General features: G+C 43.9%; 1 protein-coding gene across 1 annotated transcript in view; it reads right to left on the reverse strand.

Annotated features, from left to right (window-relative positions):
* Window positions 1-23,542, reverse strand: part of vps36 (vacuolar protein sorting 36 homolog) — a 57,114-nt gene that overhangs the window by 16,710 nt on the left and 16,862 nt on the right. Inside the window, exons 5-9 of the mRNA XM_080197512.1 lie at window positions 17,948-18,037; window positions 15,252-15,338; window positions 9,136-9,168; window positions 6,332-6,409; window positions 2,299-2,433 (exon numbers count right to left, since the gene is read on the reverse strand). Of these exons, the coding sequence (XP_080053638.1) occupies window positions 2,299-2,433; window positions 6,332-6,409; window positions 9,136-9,168; window positions 15,252-15,338; window positions 17,948-18,037 (423 nt within the window). The remainder of the gene's footprint in view (window positions 1-2,298; window positions 2,434-6,331; window positions 6,410-9,135; window positions 9,169-15,251; window positions 15,339-17,947; window positions 18,038-23,542) is intronic.

Raw genomic sequence — 23,542 nt, forward strand, 5'->3', positions numbered from 1 at the left:
AGGATGTATGAACATCTGGAGCGCTGCAATCTGATCAGGGATACGCAGCATGGCTTCGTTACAGGGAGGTCATGCCTTACGAATCTAGTGGAATTTTTTGAAGAGGTGACAAAAACGGTTGACGAAGGACAAGCCGTTGATGTTGTCTATATGGATTTCAGTAAGGCGTTTGACAAGGTCCCTCATGGTAGGCTGATAGAAAAGGTGAAGGCTCATGGGATACAAGGCCAGGTATGTAGATGGGTGGAGAACTGGCTTGGGAGGAGGAGACAGCGAGTAGTAGTGGAAGGCTCCTTTTCCAACTGGAGGCCTGTCACCAGTGGTGTGCCGCAGGGCTCGGTACTTGGACCTCTTCTATTTGTGGTATATATTAATGACTTGGAAGAGGGGGTAGGTGGTGTGATCAGCAAATTTGCTGATGACACCAAGATGGTTGGATTGGCGGGTACTGAGGAGCAGTGCCTGGCAATGCAACAGGACATAGACAGGCTGGTAGATTGGGCAGATAGATGGCAAATGGAATTTAATCCGGAGAAATGCGAGGTGATGCACTTTGGCCGGAATAATGTGGAGGGGAGTTATACAATAAAAGGTAGAACTATCCGGAGTATAGATACGCAGAGAGACCTGGGGGTGCAAGTGCATAAGTCCCTGAAGGTGTCGGTACAGGTGCAGAATGTGATGAGGAAAGCGTATGGTATGTTAGCCTTCATAGGAAGAGGTATAGAATATAAGAGTAGGAGTTTGATGTTGCAGTTGTATAGAACGTTGGTTAGGCCTCACTTGGAGTACTGCGTCCAGTTCTGGTCGCCGTACTACCGGAAGGATGTAGAGATCCTGGAGAGAGTGCAGAGGAGATTTACCAGGATGTTGCCTGGTATGGAAGGGCTGTCTTACGAGGAAAGATTGGATGAACTTGGGCTGTTTTCCCTTGAGACACGTCGGCTGAGGGGGGATCTAATAGAGGTTTATAAGATTATGAAGGGGATAGATAGAGTAAATGGTGGTAAGCTTTTTCCGCTACAAGAAATGGATAGAACGAGGGGTCACGGGCTTAGGGTGAGGGGGGCTAGGTATAAGACAAATATTAGAGGGCAGTTTTTCACGCAAAGGGTAGTGGGGGTGTGGAATGCACTGCCGAGTAAGGTGGTGGAAGCAGGCACGCTAGGGTTGTTTAAGAGTCACTTAGACAGCCATATGAGCGGGCTACATATAGGGGGATATAGTAGGCCTTACTGAACATTGTAGGCTTGGGAATACGTTTTGCCTCAGGAATGTTAGTCTTTGCCTGTTTAATAATGAATTTTTTTGTCTCCACAGGCATTTAAGTCCAGCAAGGGGCATGCAGGCGGCAGGTTGTAGTGGGCTGCTCTTGGATGTTGCTTCGGGAGTTGCCTATTGCTTCATGTCGTTAGTGTGCTTAAACTGGACCATCTCGAGGGCAACATGACAGCTCAGAGACTATCTCTGTTGCTGTGCGGACACATGGATTTGGGCCTGTGTCTGTGGGAGTTTGCACGTTCTCCCCGTGGTTGCGTGGGTTTCCTCCGGGTGCTCCGGTTTCCTCCCACATCCCCCAAAGATGTGCTTTTAGGCTGATTGATTGGGTACTAAAATTGTCCCTAAATTGGACCTCCCTGATCCTCGCACGTTAGGCGTAGACTAAAATCATGAATAGGTCACTGAGATAGTAGGACGGCGGCGCGGGCTCGTTGGGCCGAAGGGCCTGTTTCCCGTGCTGTGTTGTTCTTTGTCTTTGTCTTTGATTTCCTAAATTCTCACATTCTGTTCTGAAATTACCTATGAAACATCTCAGGGTATTTTCCTGCACATGTTACAGAGGAGTACTGACAGATAGTAACAGGAATAGTTACAGTGACCTATATTTACTTGCTTAAAATAACACCTGACTCATTGCTTTTGCAGTACAGATAGGTGTACATTACCCATTACGATACAGTAAGTACAGAAGTAGAGCACTCACAATGATCACAAAAACACTTGCCCATGCACAGCTTTTCTTCTTACTGGTTTACCAACAAACTCTTTGGCCCCTTCTTTGGCTTAATGTCAATTTTGGCTCAATTACTCCCCTTGGGACATTATACGCCATCTGCTTAAAGGTGCTTTGCAAGTACAATTTGTTGTTGTTGCAATATACAAGTGCCTAGTTCACAACTGTGAACGCCTAAATTCCCTTTATACAAAAACGTTCACCGTCTTAATTTGACATTCAGGAATTACTGTACAGAATATTGGTCACAGGAGGAGGAAAATCAACTGTGGGGCATTATTTACCTCAACTGGCGCTTGCAACATTCCTGCCAGCTGCTTCGCCAGCTGCATGTGGTAATGTGTTCCCGATCCATGTGTTTCTCTGGTAACTGGATCAGCTATACCCATGCTCAGCAAATAGGACTTGAAGCGAATAGTCTGTGCAACAGGGAGTACATGTCGTTTCACTTCACAGCATGTAGAAAATACACGGGTTTTATACTGATGGTTCACATAACATGACTCAATGAAATCAGGAATACAAACAAAGAACAAAGAAAATCACAGTACAGGAACAGGCCCTTTGGCCCTCCAAGCTTGCACCGACCATGCTGCCCGTGTGAACTAAAATCCTTACGGTGACCATATCCCTCTATTCCCATCCTATTCATGTATTTTTCCAGATGTCCCTTAAAAGTCACTATTGTATCTGCTTCCACTAGCTGCTTCTACTGCACTTCCCCCGACAGCAAGTTCCAAGCACCCACCACCCTCTGTGTAAAGAACTTGCCTCGTACATCTCCTTTAAACCTTCCCCCATGCACCTTAAACCTATGCCTCCTTGTAATTGACTCTTCCACCCTGGGATAAAGCTTCTGACTATCCAGTCAAGTGGATAAAACTCCAATGTAAAGTTTACAAACATATCCATTTTTTGTATAAATATATAACAATGAGGTTCAGCTGACAAATAGTTGGAAACTGGGCCAGTAAACTACAGGTTCCGAGTATAAGACATCAGCCTGCCATTTATACCAGCCTGCATTTATCAACAGAGCAATTCTCAGACATCTGGATGCTGACTGTGAAACAGGATATTTAATTTCTAGCCAGGGACCTTGTAATCATGAAATTCAAAAATAAACTTGTAAAGGCGAAGTGCACCTGTTCTTCAAGATGACTGTTGTTTGTGGTGAGCAGTAAATCAGGATTGAATAGTAAGGGTTTTAGGATAGGCAAGAATCTTACAGTGCAGAAGGAGGCCATTCAGCCCATTGAGTCTGCACCGACCACAATCCCACCCAGGCCCTATCCCTATAGCCCCATGCATTTACCCTAGTTAGTTCCCCTGACACTAAGGGCCAATCCAACTAACCACACATCTTTGGACTTTGGGAGGAAACCGGAGCACCCTGAGGAATCCCATGCAACTTCGAGTCTCATACAATTACCTTTGATATGAATGCAAAAAACAACACAACTGGGTGGGTGAGATTGAGCCTACTGAAGGCTAAATTACACACGTTATGTGCAAGAGGAAAGCCTAATGGGCCAAATGCCTTTCTTGCATATTTTGTACATGAAAATACTTGTATTTAAGAATATACACTAAAAGAAAATAATTCTAGTGATTACATCTGCCTGTAATTTTTATTTGCCTGAAAACATCATGTCAAGTTAAGTGAGAAAACTGGCTGGAACTCTAAGAATGTCCATTCATTAAAGCTTAACCCTTTAAGTCAAACTAACACTTAACAATAAATACAGTGGGTTTCAATGCCCCCTCCGCTTGTGCATTTTTTTAAAACCCAACGCCCCATGCTTGTTTTGAAGCACCACACCTTGGATGATTAAGACATCCCAGCCAGCTTCCTGATCTTCCCCATTCGACACCACTGTTTGAGGAAGAAGTAGAGTGAAAAGAAGTGTTGCAGAAAGAAAAGAAAAAAGATGCAAACTGAGAAGGAGAAACAAAGGAATAGGATGAAAGTGAGGAAAGGGAGGAAAAAAAAGTAAATATGGAGAAAGAATCACAAAATCTCTACAGTGCAGAAGGTGGCCATTCATCCCATCAAATCTGCACCAACAACAATCCCACCAGGGCCCTACCCCCGCAACCCCGTGTTTTTACCCTGCTAATCCCCCTGACACTAAGGGGCAATTGAGCTCTACCTAACATGTACATCTTTGGACCTTGGGAGGAAACCAGAGCACCCGGAGGAAATCCATGCAGATACAGGGAGAACGTGCAGACTTCACACAGACAGTGACCCAAGACTGGATTCGAACCCAGGTGCTTTGTGCTGTGAGGCAGCAGTGTTAACCACTGTGCCACTGGAAATGAGGGAGATAAAAAGTGCAAGGATAGAGGTGGAGAGAAATGGAAGAGAAGAACAAGAAGGGAAAGCGTGAAGGAGAATGAAACAAAGGTGACAGGAGAGAGAAATGGGGGGGGGGGGGGTTAACTCTGAAGAACATGGAAACAAAAGTGAAGGAGGCAAGAGGTAAAATAGAAAGAGAATAGCAACAGTGATTAAAGCGAAGGAGGAGAAAGGTTTTCTCTGTGTCACCACCAATAGCTGGATCAAGACGGAGTATGTCTTAGTTGCATCCAATGCAGAAATGTTTGTGAAACACTAAATCAAATAGTTTTGTTTGCAATGGCAACTTGCTTTTAGAGATTTGAAGTGCAAGCTTGTGAACAAGCACATGGCATATTCCCCACGTGGCTGTGCCTAGGACCCCATCTGTACATGTGAGCATCAAAACTGCTTCTGGGTCCCCCTGCGATTCAGTGCTAGGTCTGGGTCCCCCTGCGATTCAGTGCTAGGTCCGGGTCCCCCTGCGATTCAGTGCTAGGTCTGGGTCCCCCTGCGATTCAGTGCTAGGTCCCCCTGCGATTCAGTGCTAGGTCCGGGTCCCCCTGCGATTCAGTGCTAGGTCCGGGTCCCCCTGCGATTCAGTGCTAGGTCCGGGTCCCCCTGCGATTCAGTGCTAGGTCCGGGTCCCCCTGCGATTCAGTGCTAGGTCCGGGTCCCCCTGCGATTCAGTGCTAGGTCCGGGTCCCCCTGCGATTCAGTGCTAGGTCCGGGTCCCCCTGCGATTCAGTGCTAGGTCCGGGTCCCCCTGCGATTCAGTGCTAGGTCCGGGTCCCCCTGCGATTCAGTGCTAGGTCCGGGTCCCCCTGCGATTCAGTGCTAGGTCCGGGTCCCCCTGCGATTCAGTGCTAGGTCCGGGTCCCCCTGCGATTCAGTGCTAGGTCCGGGTCCCCCTGCGATTCAGTGCTAGGTCCGGGTCCCCCTGCGATTCAGTGCTAGGTCCGGGTCCCCCTGCGATTCAGTGCTAGGTCTGGGTCCCCCTGCGATTCAGTGCTAGGTCTGGGTCCCCCTGCGATTCAGTGCTAGGTCTGGGTCCCCCTGCGATTCAGTGCTAGGTCTGGGTCCCCCTGCGATTCAGTGCTAGGTCTGGGTCCCCCTGCGATTCAGTGCTAGGTCTGGGTCCCCCTGCGATTCAGTGCTAGGTCTGGGTCCCCCTGCGATTCAGTGTTAGGTCTGGGTCCCCCTGCGATTCAGTGCTAGGTTTTCCTTTCTGCCCTAGTAGCCTTGCCTCAGATTAATGCCCCACTCCCCATCCTCATTAAGCTTTGGATGTTATCAGAATGCAATTGAATTGAACTGAATCTCATTCACGATTCCAAACTCCAACCATACTGACATCTTGCAAATCAAAAATAAGCAAGATGACCAAATCAATGAGTTCCAAGAAAGGCAGGCAGCAAAATACGCATAGTTCAGGCAAACAGATTTTGCTGTTAACAGATGTGCGCAATTAACTCCAATCTCTGCAAGTGTCTATTAATTCTTTCCTTGATTATTGTTTCTAAAACCAATAGCCAATATTCCTCCTTTTTACACTGCTGTTTAGAGGATCTGTGTACAATATGATTTCCATATCTGCCTACATAAGGGGACCTGGGTTCAAATCCTGACTTGGTCAGTGTCTGTGCACAATCTGCACACTCCTTGTGTTTGCACGGGTTTCCTTTGAGTGCTCTGCTTTCCTCTTATATCCGAAAGACATGCTGTTTAGGTGCATTGGCCATGCTAAATTCTCCCTCAGTGTACTCGAACAGGCACCAGAGTGTGGTGACTAGGGGATTTTCACCGTAACTTCGTTGCAGTGTTAATGCAAGCCTGCTTGTGACACTAAAAAAAAATAATAGTGGTCTCTGGTCAAGAACCTTGACATTCTTGGCAATGACAGGTGCTGTTAAAAATATTCTTTATTTCATTGAACTCAACTAAAAGTCTGTAAGTTTGCTAGGCACATTTCTTACCTCGTCCTCAGAAATATCACCTTGCTTGTCTTTGATTTTATTTGCTATTAATTTTGACAAATCAACCATCTCTTTGGCCTAAAAGATAAAAACAGTTACTTGGTCTGTTCGGAATACATTCATTAGGAAAAAAAAAATAAGAGTTTAAAATATTGACTAGCACGAATGAGCAGTGAGAGGAGTTGTGCTCGGTGATCAGTTGGTCTTATTTTAATGACCATTAACAAGTTTTAATTTCAAACTAGCCATCAACAATTATCAATATGGACTACTGCAGGAGATCCCAAACTGGTCTGCGCGTCCTCCCAAGGGGTCCATGACAAGACAGGCACATTGGAAAAATGCTTGTCCATTCAGAAACTGGCTTCTGGGGAAATGTGAGAGAGAGGGAGAGGTGTGTTCGTAGGTGTGTGTGTGTGTGTGTGTCTTTGTGTGTACACGTGCGAGGGAGAGAGGCGAGTGCGTCTGAGGATCAACTTTCGAGCATCGCTCCTCCCTTTAAAAATTACGGAAGGTAGGAGATAAACATTTCATTAATAAGAGCACTTTTTAAGATTAGCCACTTCTAAAGCAGGTGGTACTTCTGGAGGTTAATGTTAATGGGAAGTTGGGATGGCCTGTGGTTATGTGAGGGTGCCATGGGTGGATGGCTTGGTCAGGGGTTAATGTGAGGGGCCCATGTAGTTAGCAAATGTATTTAGGTCTGCATGCCTCTTCCTAATTCCTAATATATACATAGGTATGGCTAAAAAAAGACTTGTTTACATTGGATTTCTGTGTTCACACTGACTTTGGGGCAATAAAGGGGCGTCATCATTATGAAAATGCTTGGGGTTCCCTGATGAACTTGGGAGATCACTAGGGGTTCCATGACTTGAAAAGTTTGGAAAACCCCGGACCAATGTGATCCATGTCCAAGTTACACTCTAAACCATCATAATTGCTGGGACTGATGTCTTCTTCTTTGGTTTCTCGATAGATTTTTTTCAAGGGTTTTTTGTGCACAGTGCTTTTAGCAAAGCTGCTCCAGGTTTTGGGCCAGCAAGAATGAAAGGACGAGGAGATAGCTTCAAGTTAAGACACTGTATAATTTGGAGGAGGACTTGCGGGTAGTGGGGTTCCCATGCATCTGCTGAGCTTGTTCTTCTGGGTGTTACAAGTTTAGAAGGTGCTGTGTTGAAGCAGCCTTGGAGAGTTACTGTAGTGAATCTTACAGACGGTACACCCTACTGCCAGTGAGTGATTACGGTGCTGAAGGGGGTGTCGATCAGGTGGACTGCTTTGCCCTGCCTGGTGTCAAAACTTCTAGTGGCTTATTGAGCTTTAGAAAGTTTACTAGTTTGTGAGGTTTACGAGTGTTTGTTTAATGTTGCCCCGCTTAATGTTGTTTTGCTCTAATGTCAGTAAGCTAATGGGACCTGTAATCTCATTGAGCATCGCAAGATTAGTTTCAATGTAGTTTCTCACATTACCTTAGTGGTGACGTTTTTGACTACTCTATCCAACTCCAACCCTCCAACTTGCCTTTCCCTGTGCCGACCTCCAATTATTCCCTATGCAAGATTCTCCGACTTGCAGCCACTTCCCATCTCTGATCTCTGACTTGTGACTTCAACCTGTGCCTTACATCCGCCTTGTGACCTCTCCCTGTGCCTTACATCCTCTTTGTGACTTCTCCATGTCTTACATCTGCCTCATGACCTCTCCCTGTGCCTTACATCCACCTCGTGACCTCTTCGTGCCTTACATCCACCTCATGACCTCTCCCTATGCCTTACATTTCAACTCTTCCCCTCCCCAACCTCTGACTTGCAGCTTCTCCCCATGCCTGACCTGCCCTCTCCCCAAATCCCTGTCTTCTTGATGCCACTTCCCTGATCTGACCTGTATCCTTGTACAAGATCCAGATCCGATTCAATCCGATGCTGGGGCTCTGGGGCTGTGAAAGTGAAGTCTCAGTGGAGCCAAACTGAGGCTGTTATAATTCAAGCTTAAAAAAAAAATGGCTGTCAAAGCTGCTTCTCTTGACTCACTGTTCATCTCCAGAGACCTTACTCACGGCAAGTGTCCAGAAGAGGGAAGCTGCAAGGGGGAGCAATTAAAATAGGAAAACATGGATTATAACAGCCCCAGCTCGGCATCTCGCACTTCCACAACCCTGAAGCTTTAAATTCAAAGTGGATCAGGATCTTGAACAGGATGGAAGTGACGAGAGAATGAATCAGAGAACAGGAGTCTGCGAGAGACTGGGTTGGGCATGGTGGGAGGCTGCAAATCGGTCGGTCGGGAAAGGCAAGATTTGCAGCAACCAGGAAGCTCAGGGAATTGGAAGCCCAGGGTGCAGGTTCAGTGGCAAGCGGGAGGTACTATAAGTAGAACGTTACTTTTCCTTTTACATTTTTAAATATATTTTGTTTTACAAGTTATTTCATGTATCAGTGTATGAAATTAACATTTTAAAAGATTTAACGTTTCAGTGTATAATGTTTTGTTCAAATAAGGAAGCCTACAGAAGCCAACTCCAGTTTTAAGATTAATTCCAATGGGAGTCTAGGTTTCCCACAAAAGGTGTGACAGATTTAAATGAGGATTCGCTATAGCCACATCAGTAAGTTTCAAAATTGTGCCATGTATCAGAGATACAATAATTGTTTCCATTTGTACATAGTCACCATTATCAATAAATGTGCACTTTTCTTGCAATCATCACTGATAAATATTCCCAAAGTCACATAGCAGTTACTTTCAGGTCATATATAATCTCATTCTAAGGTAAGTAGGAAGTAACACATTAGGAAGTTTACCTTTTTCATTAGTTTACTGAGGTCTTCAAAAGCCTGGAAATTAAAGAGGAAAAAAAAAATCAAACTTACTGCTCTGCTTACAGCAATTATAACTATAAAGACATATGACTATTTGAAACATTTGATGTTGCCATCCTGTTGTAAAGCAGAAACCTCCAAAAGCAAATATTATTATATGTTTCCAAGTCTCTATTTTGTCATAACCAATTGTACTAAACTTAAAAGGCTTACGCAATTAAAACACTAACATGGAACCAGCAGAATGCTTAACCAGATAGCCGAAACAAGTCAGAGGAAGGAACGATCAAAATGTACCATATGTCAGCACCTCTGACTTTCCCTTAATGTTGCACTGGAGTGTCAACTAGAGTTTTTTGTTTTGGGAATGGGATTTGAACTCATAAGCTTTTAACTCAAGCGAAAGACTACTACCAACTGAGCTGGCAATAGCACAACACTGTACCCAGGGAACCAGAGCAGTAGACAGAACCTTTTACCAGTAACCTTAAATCAATGACTTCATCATCACACACATTCCCATCTAGCTTTGTATCATCCACAAACCTGGAATATTACATTTGGTCCACAAATCATTACATATATTGTGAACAGCTGAGGCCCAAGTACTGATCCTTGTGGTATTCCACTAAGCATAGCCTGCCAATGAAAATGTGTCCCCTGGGTTTAGACTCCCTAACCAAAATGACTAGTTTATTCTTGTTTTCTGTTTTCTGTCTGTTAGCCAATCCTTAAGAACATAAGAACATAAGAAATAGGAGCAGGAGTAGGCCATCTAACCCTTCGAGCCTGCCCCGCCATTCAATAAGATCATGGCTGATCTGTCGTGGCTCAGTTCCACATTCCCGCCCTCTCCCCATAACCCTTAATCCCCTCTCTTATCAAAAACCCATCAACCCGCGTCTTAAAAATATTTAGCGAGGCAGCCTCCACCACTTCAACGGGCAGAGAATTCCAGAGATTCACCACCCTTTGAGTGAAGAAGTTCCTCCTCAACTCCGTTCTAAACCGCCCCCCCTTTATCTTGAGGCTGTGCCCCCTAGTCCTACTGTCTTTTTTGAGCAGGAAGAGTCTCTCCACCTCTATCCTATCCATCCCATTCATCATCTTATACATCTCAACGAGATCTCCCCTCATTCTTCTAAACTCTAACAAGTACAAGCCTAGTTTATTCAGCCTCTCCTCATAGCTCAACCCCCTCAACTCCGGTATCAGCCTAGTAAACCTCCTCTGCACTCCCTCCAAAGCCAAAATATCTTTGCGCAGGTGCGGCGCCCAAAACTGCACACAGTACTCCAGCTGCGGCCTCACCAATGCCCTATACAGCTGCAGCAAGACCTCCCTACTTTTATATTCAATCCCCCTCGCTATGAAGGCCAGCATCCCATTCGCCTTCCTGACCACCTGCTGCACCTGCAAGCTGGGTTTTTGCGACTCATGCACAAGGACCCCGAGGTCCCTCTGCACCGTCGCCTGCTGCAGTTTTTCGCCACGTAAGTAATAGTCCTTCCTACCATTATTCCTACCAAAGTGGACCACCTCACACTTGCCAACATTAAATTCCATTTGCCATTTCCTGGCCCATTCGCCCAGCCTATCTAGATCCTTCTGCAGACTCTCCACACCCTCCGCACAATTTGCCCTTCCCCCAATCTTGGTGTCATCAGCAAATTTCGACACCCTACACTCGGTTCCCTCCTCCAGATCATCTATATAAATGGTAAAAAGCTGAGGCCCCAGCACCGACCCCTGGGGCACTCCACTAGTCACCATCCGCCAATCCGAATAGCACCCGTTGACCCCCACTCTCTGCCTCCTATTTGACAACCAATCCTCTATCCACGCTAACACCCTACCCCCAACTCCATGTTACCCATTCCAGTGTCTTGCCTCCTATCCCACATACTTTTAATTCTGCTCATCAAAAGCCTTCTGAAAATCCAAATATACTCTCTCCATCAACTCTCCTTTATTAATCTTGTACGTGATAAAAAAAACTCCAACAAGTTCATCAAACGTAAATCCATGCTGACTATATCACACTTGGAATACAGTGTTCAATTCTGGTCGCCACACTACCAGAAGAATGTGGAAGCTTTGGAGGTGGTACAGAGAAGATTTACCAGAATGTTGCCTGGTATGGAGGGCATTAGCTATGAGGAGAGGTTGGAGAAACTTGGTTTGTTCGCACTGGAACGACAGGTTGAGGGGCGACCTGATAGAAGTCTATAAGATTATGAGAGGCATGGACAGAGTGGATAGTCAGAAGTTTCTTCTCAGGGTGGAAGAGTCAATTACTAGGGGGCACAGGTTTAAGGTGCGAGGGGCAAGGTTTAAAGGAGATGTACGAGGCAGATTTTTTACTCAGAGGATGGTGGGTGCATGAAACTCGTTGCGGAGGGAGATAGTGGAAGCGGATATGGTAGTGACTTTTAATGGGTGTCTTGACAAATACATGAATAGGATGGGAATAGAGGGATATGGTCCCTGTAAGGGTAAGGAGTTTTAGTTAAGTCAGGCAGCATGGTCAGTGAAGGCGTGGAGGGCCAAAAGGCCTGTTCCTGTGCTGTAATTTTTTTTGTTCTTTATATAGCCAATCAGATCATGATCGTCCAAGTGTCTGCTTATCACATCCTTTATATTGTGCAACAGATAACTGGGGCAGGCAGTTGTTGCAGAGATTGCTGATGTTGCTTCCATGTTTTCTTGAAGCTTCAGGTGAAAATGCCAAAAGGCGATATCACCGAAACATCAAAGGAATGCAAAGTTGATTCTGAATCCTCCTGGGTGCAATGCTATGTGTTCATTAGTCTTAGGTCCTCCCTCATAATTAGATTCAAAATTCCTCCTAACCCGTTTCTGAAGTGCTCCGCAGACGATATTACACAAGCAAATACAAGTGAAGGGGGCGCATCAGTAGTGCGACTACCTCCATCACACTGTGTTATATCATTATTACAGTTATATGGGGATAGGGCAAGGGTGGGACGCTCTGTCATAACAGTTGGTGCAGACTTGATGGGTCGAGTGGTCTCCTTTGTCACTGCAAGGATTCTATGATGAACTGAAGGGCCCTGTGGAAAGTTCCAGCAAGACTTGAAAAAAAAACACAGTAGAATAATCTACTTAGCATTGTTTCCCCAATGATGGAATTGTTCGGACAGACTCTGGGAACAAAAGGGAATGGGCACACACCTAACAGGAACTTCCTGTGATAAACAGAATTGAACTGCAGAATTCTTATCGGACCCAGCAGCTCTGGCAGGAAACCTCTATTAGAACCTGGGGTCTCGAAATATGACACAATTCATCCGTAAAATCAAAACCTTTGTCATAGCCAAAGAACTTGAAAAGAAATTTAGAAAACAGTATTTATTTTTGCAGTGGAGTTTTGTTCATTTTATTTTTTTCTTTTTGAGGGAAGGAGAGGGAGAAATTGTGCTTTAACCCAATATACAGCAAAATGTTTGTCAATTTATTTTTCTGAATACAATGCCATGGTTTCAGCACTGATTGAATTATATACACCCCAGAAACAAATGAGTTTATAGCACTTTAAAAGCAAAACATTTCCAATCAGAGGATTGATGTTTGAAGTTTATTTATTAGTGTCACATGTAGGCTTACATTAATGCTGCAATGAGGTTATTGTGAAAATCCCCTAGTTGCCACACTCCTGCGCCTGTTCAGGTAAACTGAGGGAGAATTTAGCATGGCCAATGCACCTAACCAGCATACCTTTTGGGTCGTGAGAGGAACCCAGAGCACCTGGAGGAAACCCACACAGACATGGGGAGAATGTGCAGAGTCCGCACAGACAGGGACCCAAGCTGGGAATCAAATCCAGGTCTCTGGCACTGTGAGGCAGCACTGCTAATCACCATGCTGTCCATAAAAAAAAAACAGATTATACCAGATTTCCATTTGTTCCAGTTCAATCACAGAATTACAGACTAAGTTTTGAACGTTTAACTGTTATGCTCTGCATTGTAATCTGACTTCTTTTTTAACAGACTTTATCCTGGTGTTGCGAGACTAACAGGTTTAATTTTTAGCACGAGCCCATTCATCTGGTGCAAAGCTTGTACTAAAAATTAAACCTGTTGGATTTTAACCTGGTGCCGTGAAATTACTTACTCACCTACACCGGTACAATGCTGGCAACTTTACATCATGCTTTTCTGATGGCTTATGTATCCAAAGAACTAAATGTTAAGAGTTACCCCACTCTTCAATCATGAAAATAAGAACACATGTTACATCACCTGTGCACGGCAAATACATTTTTTAATAAATTATAGAAATGTAGCAATATGATGCTCAGCATTTTTGGTCCCCTTATTTAAGGCAAGGTATTATTAGAGACAGTTCAGGGAAGGATTACTAGGATGATATGGAGAGATTGTCTTACGAGGAAAGGTTGGGAATCTACTCATTAGAATTTAGAAGAATGAGAGGTAATCTCATTGAAACATATAGGATTCTTAAGGGGCCTGACAGGAGAAATGCTGAGAGGATGTTTCCCCTCAATTGGAGAATCTAGGACCAGAGGGCAGAGTCTCAAGATAAAGGGGTGCCAATTTAAGACTGAGATGTGGAGGGATTTCTTCTCAGAGTTGAGAGTCTTTGCAGCTCCTTGCCACAGAGAGCCGTGGGGAAGACTCTTGTATATATTTAAGGCTGAGATTGATAGATTTTGGGTCAATAAGGGAATCAAGGGTTACGGGGAAAGGGCAGGAAAGTGGAGGAGAGGACTGCTGGATCAGCCATGGTTCTATTGAATGGCGGAGCAGGCTCTAGCGGCCAAATGGCCTAGTCCTGTTCCTATTTCTACAGACGTGTAAAGGTTTCTACAAGTTCCTTCAACACATTGGAAAGATTTTGACATTTCTTCTATTAGAAAAATAAACTGGAATTCTCTCTTCAGCTAATCCCATTTTTCTTTGGGAGAGCATTATCCTCCATTTTCAGATCCACTTGGCCTTTAGAGTTCTGCTGTGACGTATGGTCTGATTCCAGTGACCAACATAGCTACTAGCAAGAGTTGACAGGTGACACACTTGACCCTCCTCTGAGATCTCTCAAACTTAGAGAGAAATCTCTTTGTCTTCATTCTGTACATATTGGGAACAGGAAAGGTTACTCTTCAAGGTGACCAGAATGATCTATAACTGTTGTGACACTCATCAACTGCTTTACCAGCCTGAGCTAGATTCACCTCTATCATTGACTTAATATTGGAAAAATCCCCCTAGATGATAGATAGAGTTTGTGCAAAGTTCAGTAATATAATGTGGAGATGCCGGTGTTGGACTGGAGTGGGCACAGTAAGAAGTCTCACAACACCATGTTGAAGTCCAGCAGGTTTATTTGGTATCACGAGCTTTCAGAGCACTGCTCCTTCATCAGGCGAGTGGACTATACTGTAAGGGTAATTAATGATCAACCAGAAATTATGGCTGGAATTCTCCAGGTGTCCATGCCCCAATTCACTGCCAGTGAGGATGGAGAATTTGGCGCTCAGCCCAAATTGCCATTCCCTGCAGCAGGATTGAAGTATCCCGCTGGCATGAACAGCCGGAGAATCACACCCTATATTGCCATAAAAACGTTTTAAATAACAATCTTGGCAAACCTTTTGTCAGTTCTTTAAAGGCAACCTTCAAAGTGCAGCAAATATCTTCTTGGGGATGCACAACGTTATTGTCGGGCGGCTTTAACATCAACATGAAAATATCCAGAACAAGTTGAACAACAAGGGATGGAAACATTGGTACCTGCACTTTATTGTTTTCAGCTCTGCACCTTCTAAAGCGTAATATAGCATTCAAATCGAGGAAGCACAAACTAAATTTGCAACAAATTTATTTTAGTCTATACTTGTAAAATACTGATAAAACAAAATACTTACACTGAAAAAAAGTGTACACTTATAAACAACATTTCCTTCCTAAATATTAGACACGTAATCTGGCTTTTCAGGATGAAACAATCTCAGGGAGATGTGTTTTGACACAGCATTCACACCAGCATTTGACAGGAAATGGTTCCAGCGGATCCAGACAAATGGCTGGCCTTGAACATTTGCAGCGACTTACTTCAGAGATGTTTTTGTCGGTCTCCTTTCTTTTCTCCTCCAGCTTCCTTTCAATACCCACAATTCCAGCAGCCCTCACTCTTCCTGCCTGCAAAAAAGAAGGAAACTTTTATTCATTTTACACCAAAAGTGCTCCACACTCTATTCAAGTTTTTGTTTCCTTGCAAATGCAGATACTTCCCAACACGTGAGGTTGTGGAAAGCTCCCACAGGAAGTGACCTTAGGATTCGGTTACTTTTGTCAACAGCGTTTGAGACACCGGCTTGGCTTTTTTGTCCCTTTTTTAAAATGTAAACATCTTCATCTCTGCAACACACTGCTCCTTCACTGGGACAGATATCAGGCACCTCAACATCCAGCAACACTTCTTGTGTCAGTAGCTCTTGGTGGCTTTTTCTTGCTTGAAGGAAGTAAAAACCTATGCCTGGCTTTCCCCTTCATTGGCATAATTGAATATAAGAACCCATTCTGCTATGAAATTTCAGGGTTGGACTGATTCTCCGTCACTCCATGGAATTGAATCTTACAGCACAGGAAGAGCCATTTGGCCCCTCGTACCTGTGCCCAGTGACTGAATAAGCTACCAGTTAATCCCATTCCTCCACTCTTTCCCCAAAGATCTACAATTTTCTTCTTACTTTTTGAAACATACATCTGTTTCTTGCGGTAGGTTAAGCCTGATATTGTCTTATTAGCACAGAAACATTGTCTCAAACACTGAACAATGCATCATTCTGTTGCTGAAGTGAAACGTGGTGTCTTTGATGCCACAAGGTATTTGCAGAGAGTCATGAGGCAGTAGAATTCATTTCCATAGTTAATAATCGAGGTACTCGGAAAGTCAGAGGCTGAGGGGATACCTGATAGAGGTATCCAAAATTATGAGGGGCACACACAGGATGGATAGTCAGGGGCTTTTTCCCAGGGTGGAAGTGTCAACTACAATGAGGTGCAGGTTCAAGATGAGGAGGGAGGTTTAAGGGAGATGTGTGGGGGAAATTTTTCATGCAGAAAGTTTTGGGTGCTTGGAACGCACTGCCAGAGGTGGTGGTGGAAGCAGGCACATTTGCAACATTTAAGAGGGACCTGGATGGGTACGTGAACAGGGAGGGAATAGAGGGATCCGGACTGAGTAAGGACAGAAGGGTTTTTTTTAAGTTTAGTTGGAGCATCATGATCGGCACAGGCTTGGAGGGCAGAAGGGTTCCAGTGGTGTGCTTTTCTTTGTTCAAACTGGATTAGTGGAATGAGGGAAAAGGGTTTAAGGTGGGTGTGAACTATTTGTCCACATGGAGAGTAAATGCTGCTCAATTGCATTGAGTGGGCTTGGTCAATGAAATATTCTCTTAATACTTGAACAATAAATGTGGTCAACCGCATTTACTGTACAATATTTATGAAAAATATAGATAGACAAACATTTAGCTATAAGAACAACTACAGATGTCAATTGTGTACTGACTAAAATCTTTAAAGTCCACTTTCTCGCCAACTTAAAGTACTCATTGCAATAAGATTGGGCAGTTTGGTTGCCAGTGGATGTATCTTCATGAATCAGTAACTGGCCAAATCCAGTATAAATGTTAAAGTAGCCATGCTATTTAAATTGTCTTTAACTATTAATGCAGTTATATTAAACATTTTTTTAAAAAATAGTCTTGTTGTTCTTTCCTCCTGCTCCACGTTCCACCCCCCCCCCCACCACCCACCAAAGTTCAAGACTGAAGTGCGAGTGGTGGGAATGTCGTTGGCACAATGCTCTCCCACTTCTAAAACCGTACATCAACCCTAGGTCAGCCTAAACCAGCCTCCCATTCATTGATTCTGTCTACACTTCCCACTGCCTCAGGGAAGCAGCCAGCATAATCAAGGATCCCACGCATCCCAGACATTCTCTCTGCCATCTTCTTCCATTGGGAAAAAGATACAAAAGTCTGAGGTCACATACCAACTCACTCAAAAACAGCATCTTCCCTGTTGCCATCAGATTTTAGAATGGATCTACCTTACATTAAGTTGATCTTTCTCTACACCCTAGCTATGAGTGTAATACTACATTCTGCACTCTCTCCTTTCCTTCTCTATGAATGGTATGCTTTGTCTGTATAGTGCATAAGAAACAATACTTTTCACTGTACGCTAATAAATGTGACAATAATAAATCAAATCAAAGGCCAGAAAGATAGGACAAAAGTTCTCCCACGCGCTGGTGAAACAGTCCTCAGTGAAATGACCCAATTCCTAATAGATATTACTAGACTGAAACCAGGTGCCTGTAATTGTCAATGTTACTGAAAAGGGGCAGAAAGCACATTTGAAATAAAAGGTCAGTTGAGATTGAAATCAAGGTACGCTGTCAAAACAGGACACGTGCAGTTCTATAACCGCATCTGGCCACATTTATGATGTGCTTGAAAATATTTTCATCCTGATGAACAACATAAAAATGCACTGCTTACCAACTGCTGTCTGTACAATAAACATTCCACCATCCCCTGCCTCCCCCACACTTCCCTCATCCCAAGCTTTCTTCTCTTCCTGACTGCCACCTCTCACCCCATCAACCTTCTCAAGAATTGTATGAGCCTAGTGCTGGATGCAGGCAGATTATATATCACTTCTCATACATTCAGACACAGCAGACATTTTAACTGATCACCATAAATCAAGGCAACATTTTCCACATTAATACATACATGTGATCCACCCTGTGGCTGCATGGGCTGCGATACTGAAATACGCTCCCATCTCTTCTGGGATAATTCTTCTGACAGTCGTCTGTAAAACTTTAATAGCAATGTTAAACATTGATGGTGGTTGCTGATTACTACCATTTCGCGAACACTATCCTCAGATACCTGATGGCAACTTACAATTTAAACTATGCAATAACAAAATTACAACTTGTATTTGTGATGTGCTTCAAACAGAGTCAAACAGAATGTGCTTAAATTACAGCACATTCAAGGGCTTGAATATGCCTTATAAAGCTCTCATGAAATTTTAACAGTATATAAACTACATGATCCGAGAATCAAATCCTAGAAAGGATATTATTAAACTAGAAAGAGTGCAGAAAAGATTTACTAGGGTGCTACCGGGACTTGATGGCATGAGTTATAAAAAGCTGGATAGACTGGGACATTTTTCTCTGGAGCGTGGAAGGCTTAGAGGTGAACTTATAGAGGTCTGTAAAATAGTGAGGGGCACAGATCAGCGAGGTAGTCAATATCTTTTCCCAAAGGTAGGGGAGTCTAAAACTAGAGGGCATAGGTTTAAGGTAAGAGGGGCAATTTTTTCACACAGAGGGTGGTGAGTGTCTGGAACAAGCTGTCAGAAGTGGTAGTAGAGATGGGTACAATTTTGTCCTTTAAAAAGCATTTAGACAGTCACATGGGTAAGATGAATATAGATGGATATGGCCAAATGCGGGCAATCGGGGTTAACTTAGGGGTTTAAAAAAAAGACAGCATGGACAAGTTGAGCTGAAGGGCCTGTTTCCATGCTGTAAACCTCTATGACTCTATCCTAAGATCGATCCCCAGCTTTAGGCAATTTCACTGCATACTGTTGCGAAGTCGACTAGAGTAGTTGTAGATTGAGGGGTAGAATATTAGAAAGTGTTTGCAAAATTATCAAAAAAAAGTTATAAAATGCTAAGAGGAGAAAGCAATGCAGTCTCCTTAAAAGGTGGTGCTTTTTCTGTGCTTAGAAAGGTAAAGAAAAATACAGATGCACAGAGCCCAGGCTGAAACATTTGTATCGAAGGCCAAGCAGCAGAGTTGCCTTAGTAACAGGCTTTTAGACTTTTTCCAATACAATGGGTTTCACTCCTACCTGTATCCAGGTACATCATTTCCAAGGATATAACTGATATTATTCATGCTGGAAAATATTTGTGGGAATATGGTGTGGGGCAGGATTCAGGGGTTGACTGTAATTCCCCGCCGGTTAATCAATCCACCAACATTCTCTCTTTAGGCTCATTAACCAGATATGACAGATTGAGGGATTACGTACCAGGGGCTAAGGTACCAATTAACCACACACCAGCAAGAATCAGCACCTTCACGATGGGATAGCAGAAAGGGAAGTAACTGTGGAGGGTAAAATATTAATCATATCTACACACAGCTGGAACACACATATGAATTCAAGGGTTACACTGATCGATCAACTTGACCAAAAACTGACTTTTTTTCATGAAAGCTTTTGAAAATCATGAACTTATCTACCATCATCTAGCCATCAGTTTGAACTTCAAATTTAAAATGATTTAAATGGAGACCCGGCAGCCCAACAGAATTTTAGTGGAACATTGAAAAAAATTGTCATCACTTGCTTTAATGTTTCTCATACAGATGTTTATCATTGCTTTGCTGAATTGATGCTGTTATTATACAACAATACTGGGCAACAAGAAAATCTGACAAGAAATAAACTTTGAATTTATCAGATTCATAAGGATATGAGCAATGGTGGGTAAATAGAGTTAAGTTACGACTGAATACAATGACAGAATAGATTTGAGTGGCTGAATGGCCAACGCCAGCTCCTTCTGCACTTCTCTCATCTGCTTTCAATCTTAAGTTATTGCATAAGGGTCTATTTTAACCCATGCTTTCTAACAGGATGCTGTGGTTACGAGCAGCTCAGACTAGCTCAGTTTGGTTTTGCAAGGCCAGTTTTAAACTATAAAATTCAGGATGCCGCACGAAGCTTAAGTGTACAACCGGACTTGGCAGTAAGATGTCAGAAACATCCCTGGTGATTGTCAAATTTCATTTGGGTGGCACAATGGTTTCACTGCTGCCAGCAGCGCCAGGGACCCGGGTTTGATTCTCAGCTTGGGCCACTGTCTGTGCAGAGTCTCTACATTCTCCCCATGTCTGCATGGGTTTCTTCTGGGTGCTCCGGTTTCCTCCAGAAGTGCGAAAGACCTGCTGGTTAGGTGCATTGCCACACTCAATTCTCCCTCAGTATACCCGAACAGGCAATGGAATGTGGCGACTTGGGGATTTTTACTGTAACTTCATTGTGGTGTTAATGTGAGCCTGCTTGTGACACCAATAAATGAACTTAAATTTGAATTTTTCTAGGAATTTTTTCTGGGCAGGGAAGAGCAGGAGTGGTTGCCAAGGTCTGCAAGGGTTCCATGACTCTCCCCAACCTTGCCTCTCCATCCCAGCACTGATATTTCCTTTGAATTCTGCCAACCACCCCCTAAAATTTCTAAACGCGCCAAGAACAATTCCCTCGGGAACTTCAGCATTCCTGGGCTCTCAACCACCGCTTCAACATCGCTCCTACATTAGGAGTGCAGCATCGTCTCTCGCCCAGTGTGAGGTGCTGCAGGTAAAATAGCCTGGATCTGCCTTTTGACCAGCCTGTCACACGTGCCCAGAGTTATAACTCAACCCTTTAATCTTGGTTTGATCTTTCCAGACATGATAACTGGGGGAGTGGCGTCCCTAATCCATCATTGCTTTGGTCGGGCAGTAATTTGAAGAAAATGCTGCAAAGTTTCAGTGATTACAAGGTTTCATTTCAATCGCAGAGACTAAGGTAGTTAACCATGAAAAGCACTGCTCCTATAATGAACAGTAACTTCCTCTAACCACAGCTAATGAACACTGTTCCTAATAAGTAATATGCCATATCGCTGCAAGGACACAAGCCTTCTTAAATGTATGCTCGATAACACATCTACTCCACTAGCAGCTTTGTGCGCTCAATTGTCACAGGAAGATTCTCTGCCCGTTGAAGTGGTGGAGGCTGCCTCGCTAAATATTTTTAAGACGCGGGTTGATGGGTTTTTAATAGGAGAGGGGATTAAGGGTTATGGGGAGAGGGCGGGAAAGTGGAACTGAGCCACGACAGATCAGCCATGATCTTATTGAATGGCGGGGCAGGCTCGAAGGGCTGGATGGCCTACTCCTGCTCCTATTTCTTATGTTCTTATAAGATGAGAGCAACCAGAGGTTCCCTGTACTTAACGATTAGTCTTGCCAAACTGCCATAACAGTTTTATGAAGCATTGGGCTACATTACCAGAGGCACCCTCTCCCAACCTTGTCAACCTATTTCCTCTTGCCACTCAGAGGCAGCAAGTCTGATGATAGTTCACAAGACTCTTAGTTACAGGGTTTCTGTTGCCACTGGGACAATACAGTGTCAACTGAGATTTATTTCTGGAGAAATGAAACATAAAAGCAGGGAGATCATGTTAAATTTATACCGAACTCTGCTTAGATGGCACTTGGGAGTACCGTGTGAAGTCTACTTCCCAAACTACAGAAAAGATACTGGAACATCAAAGAGAAAATTTAAGGGATTGTTATCGGGACTGAGGCTGCAATTATCACACAGGTCGGACTTTCTCTGAAAAGAGAATTCATCTCTTTTTGTTTTATTTATCCGCAGGATGTAGGCATTGCCAAAAAGATAAGTATTTCTTATCCGTTCCCACTTGCCTTCCAGAAGATGATGATGAGCAACCTTCTTTAATACAACCGCGTCACTTGCTGTGTCATTTCAGAGGGTGGCACAGTGGTTAGCACTACTGCCTCACAGCCCCAGAGACCTGGCTTCAATTCCGACCTGGGTGACTTGTCTGTGTGGAGTTTGAAAGTTCTTTCCATGTCTGCATGTCCCACAGTCTGAACGATATGCTGGTTAGGTTGGTTGGCCATGCTAAATTGACCCTTAGTGTCAGGGAGCTGAGCAGGGAAAGTAAGTGTGGTTACAGGGTTAGGTTCCAGGTGGGATTGTTGTCAGTGCAAGTTTGATGGGCCAAATGGCCTCTTTCTGCACGGGAGGGGACCCTGCGAGTCAAAAGTCAACTGCAATGTTGAGTCTGGAGCTACATGAAGACCAGATAAAGGCAGCAGATTTCCTTCCCTAAGGGCATTAGTGAGAACTAGCTTTTGTTTCAATTCCAGATGTATTTAAATGAATGTAACTTCCTCAGTAGCTGTGGGGGATTTGAGCTCATGTCTCTGGACTATCGGTCCAGGACTCTGAATTAATAACATAAGAACAAAAAAAGACTGAGAAACACAGCAGATCAGGTAGCATCTATACAAAGAGAATTAGAGTTAGAGGGCAGACTTCTCCTAAAAAAGGGCAACGTGTCAGTTCCTGACTGAAAACCAATGCATTTCTCCCAGAAATACGGCCAGGTTTTCACTCCTGATCTACTAAAGCAGGGGGTGGGTTATGCACCATCATTCAGGCAGGGTGGAGCCTGATGGAGCCAGAAAGCTCGACCCCTTTTAAAGGGCGCCCCAATCTCAAAATCCAAGTAAAGGATACCCCCGCACCGCCCTGATCTGAAACTGAGATGTCGCTGTCACAAATCTCATTATGACCCTCTCGGGAGAGTTAGTGACCATAACGGGATTTGCTCCTCTGGTGAACGGGCCCAAATGATTTAGGCCAATGTTTCAGGTTGACAATCTATTGGTTCTGATGGAAGATCATCGACTCTGCTTCCTAGCAGAGCGTCAGCTCGGTTTCTCACAGCTGCTGAGTCTCTCCAGCTGATCTTGGCTAGTATTTCAGATTTCCAGCAGCCACAGTATTTTGCTTCTGAATAGCTAGTCCAGTAACATAACCACAATGTCATCATACTGTCTAATACCAAGTACTAAATGGATAGCTGCCTTTAAAATTATGAAAGCATGCGGTAGCAGGGAGAAGCTGCTGCCACTTGTGGCTGAGTCTAGAACAAGGGAGTATAAATATAGGATAACCACGAGCAAATCAAATAAAGAATTTAGGAGGAATTTCCTTTGTACAGAAATTGGTGCAAATAGGTAACATTTTTAAAAAGTTTATTTATTAGTGTCACAAGTAAGCTTACATTAACACTGCAATAAAATTACTGTGAAAATCCCCTTAGTCATCACACTCTGGCGCTGTTCAGTTTCTCTGAGGGAGAATTTAGCATGGCCAATGTACCTAACCAGCATATCTTTCGGACCATGAGAGGAAACCAGAGCACCTGGAAGAAACCCATGCAGACACAGGGAGAACATGCAGACTCCACAAAGACAGTGACCCAAGCCAGGAATTGAACCCGAGTCCCTGGCACTGAGAGGCAGCAGTGCTAACCAGTGTGCCGTCGCAAAACTCACCGACCTGGAATGGTGGAGGAATATAGCACTGATGCATTTACGATGAAGTTTGATGCATACATAAGGAAAGAAGGACTATTGAAAGGGTTGAGACGTAATAATTTTAAAGGGACAGAAGGTCTAACAGGATAAGGGGGTGCGAGGTGAAGGAGT

The sequence above is a fragment of the Carcharhinus amblyrhynchos genome, chromosome 10, assembly GCF_965287045.1.
Source record: "Carcharhinus amblyrhynchos chromosome 10, sCarAmb.v2.hapA, whole genome shotgun sequence".
NCBI classification, from domain to species: domain Eukaryota; kingdom Metazoa; phylum Chordata; class Chondrichthyes; order Carcharhiniformes; family Carcharhinidae; genus Carcharhinus; species Carcharhinus amblyrhynchos.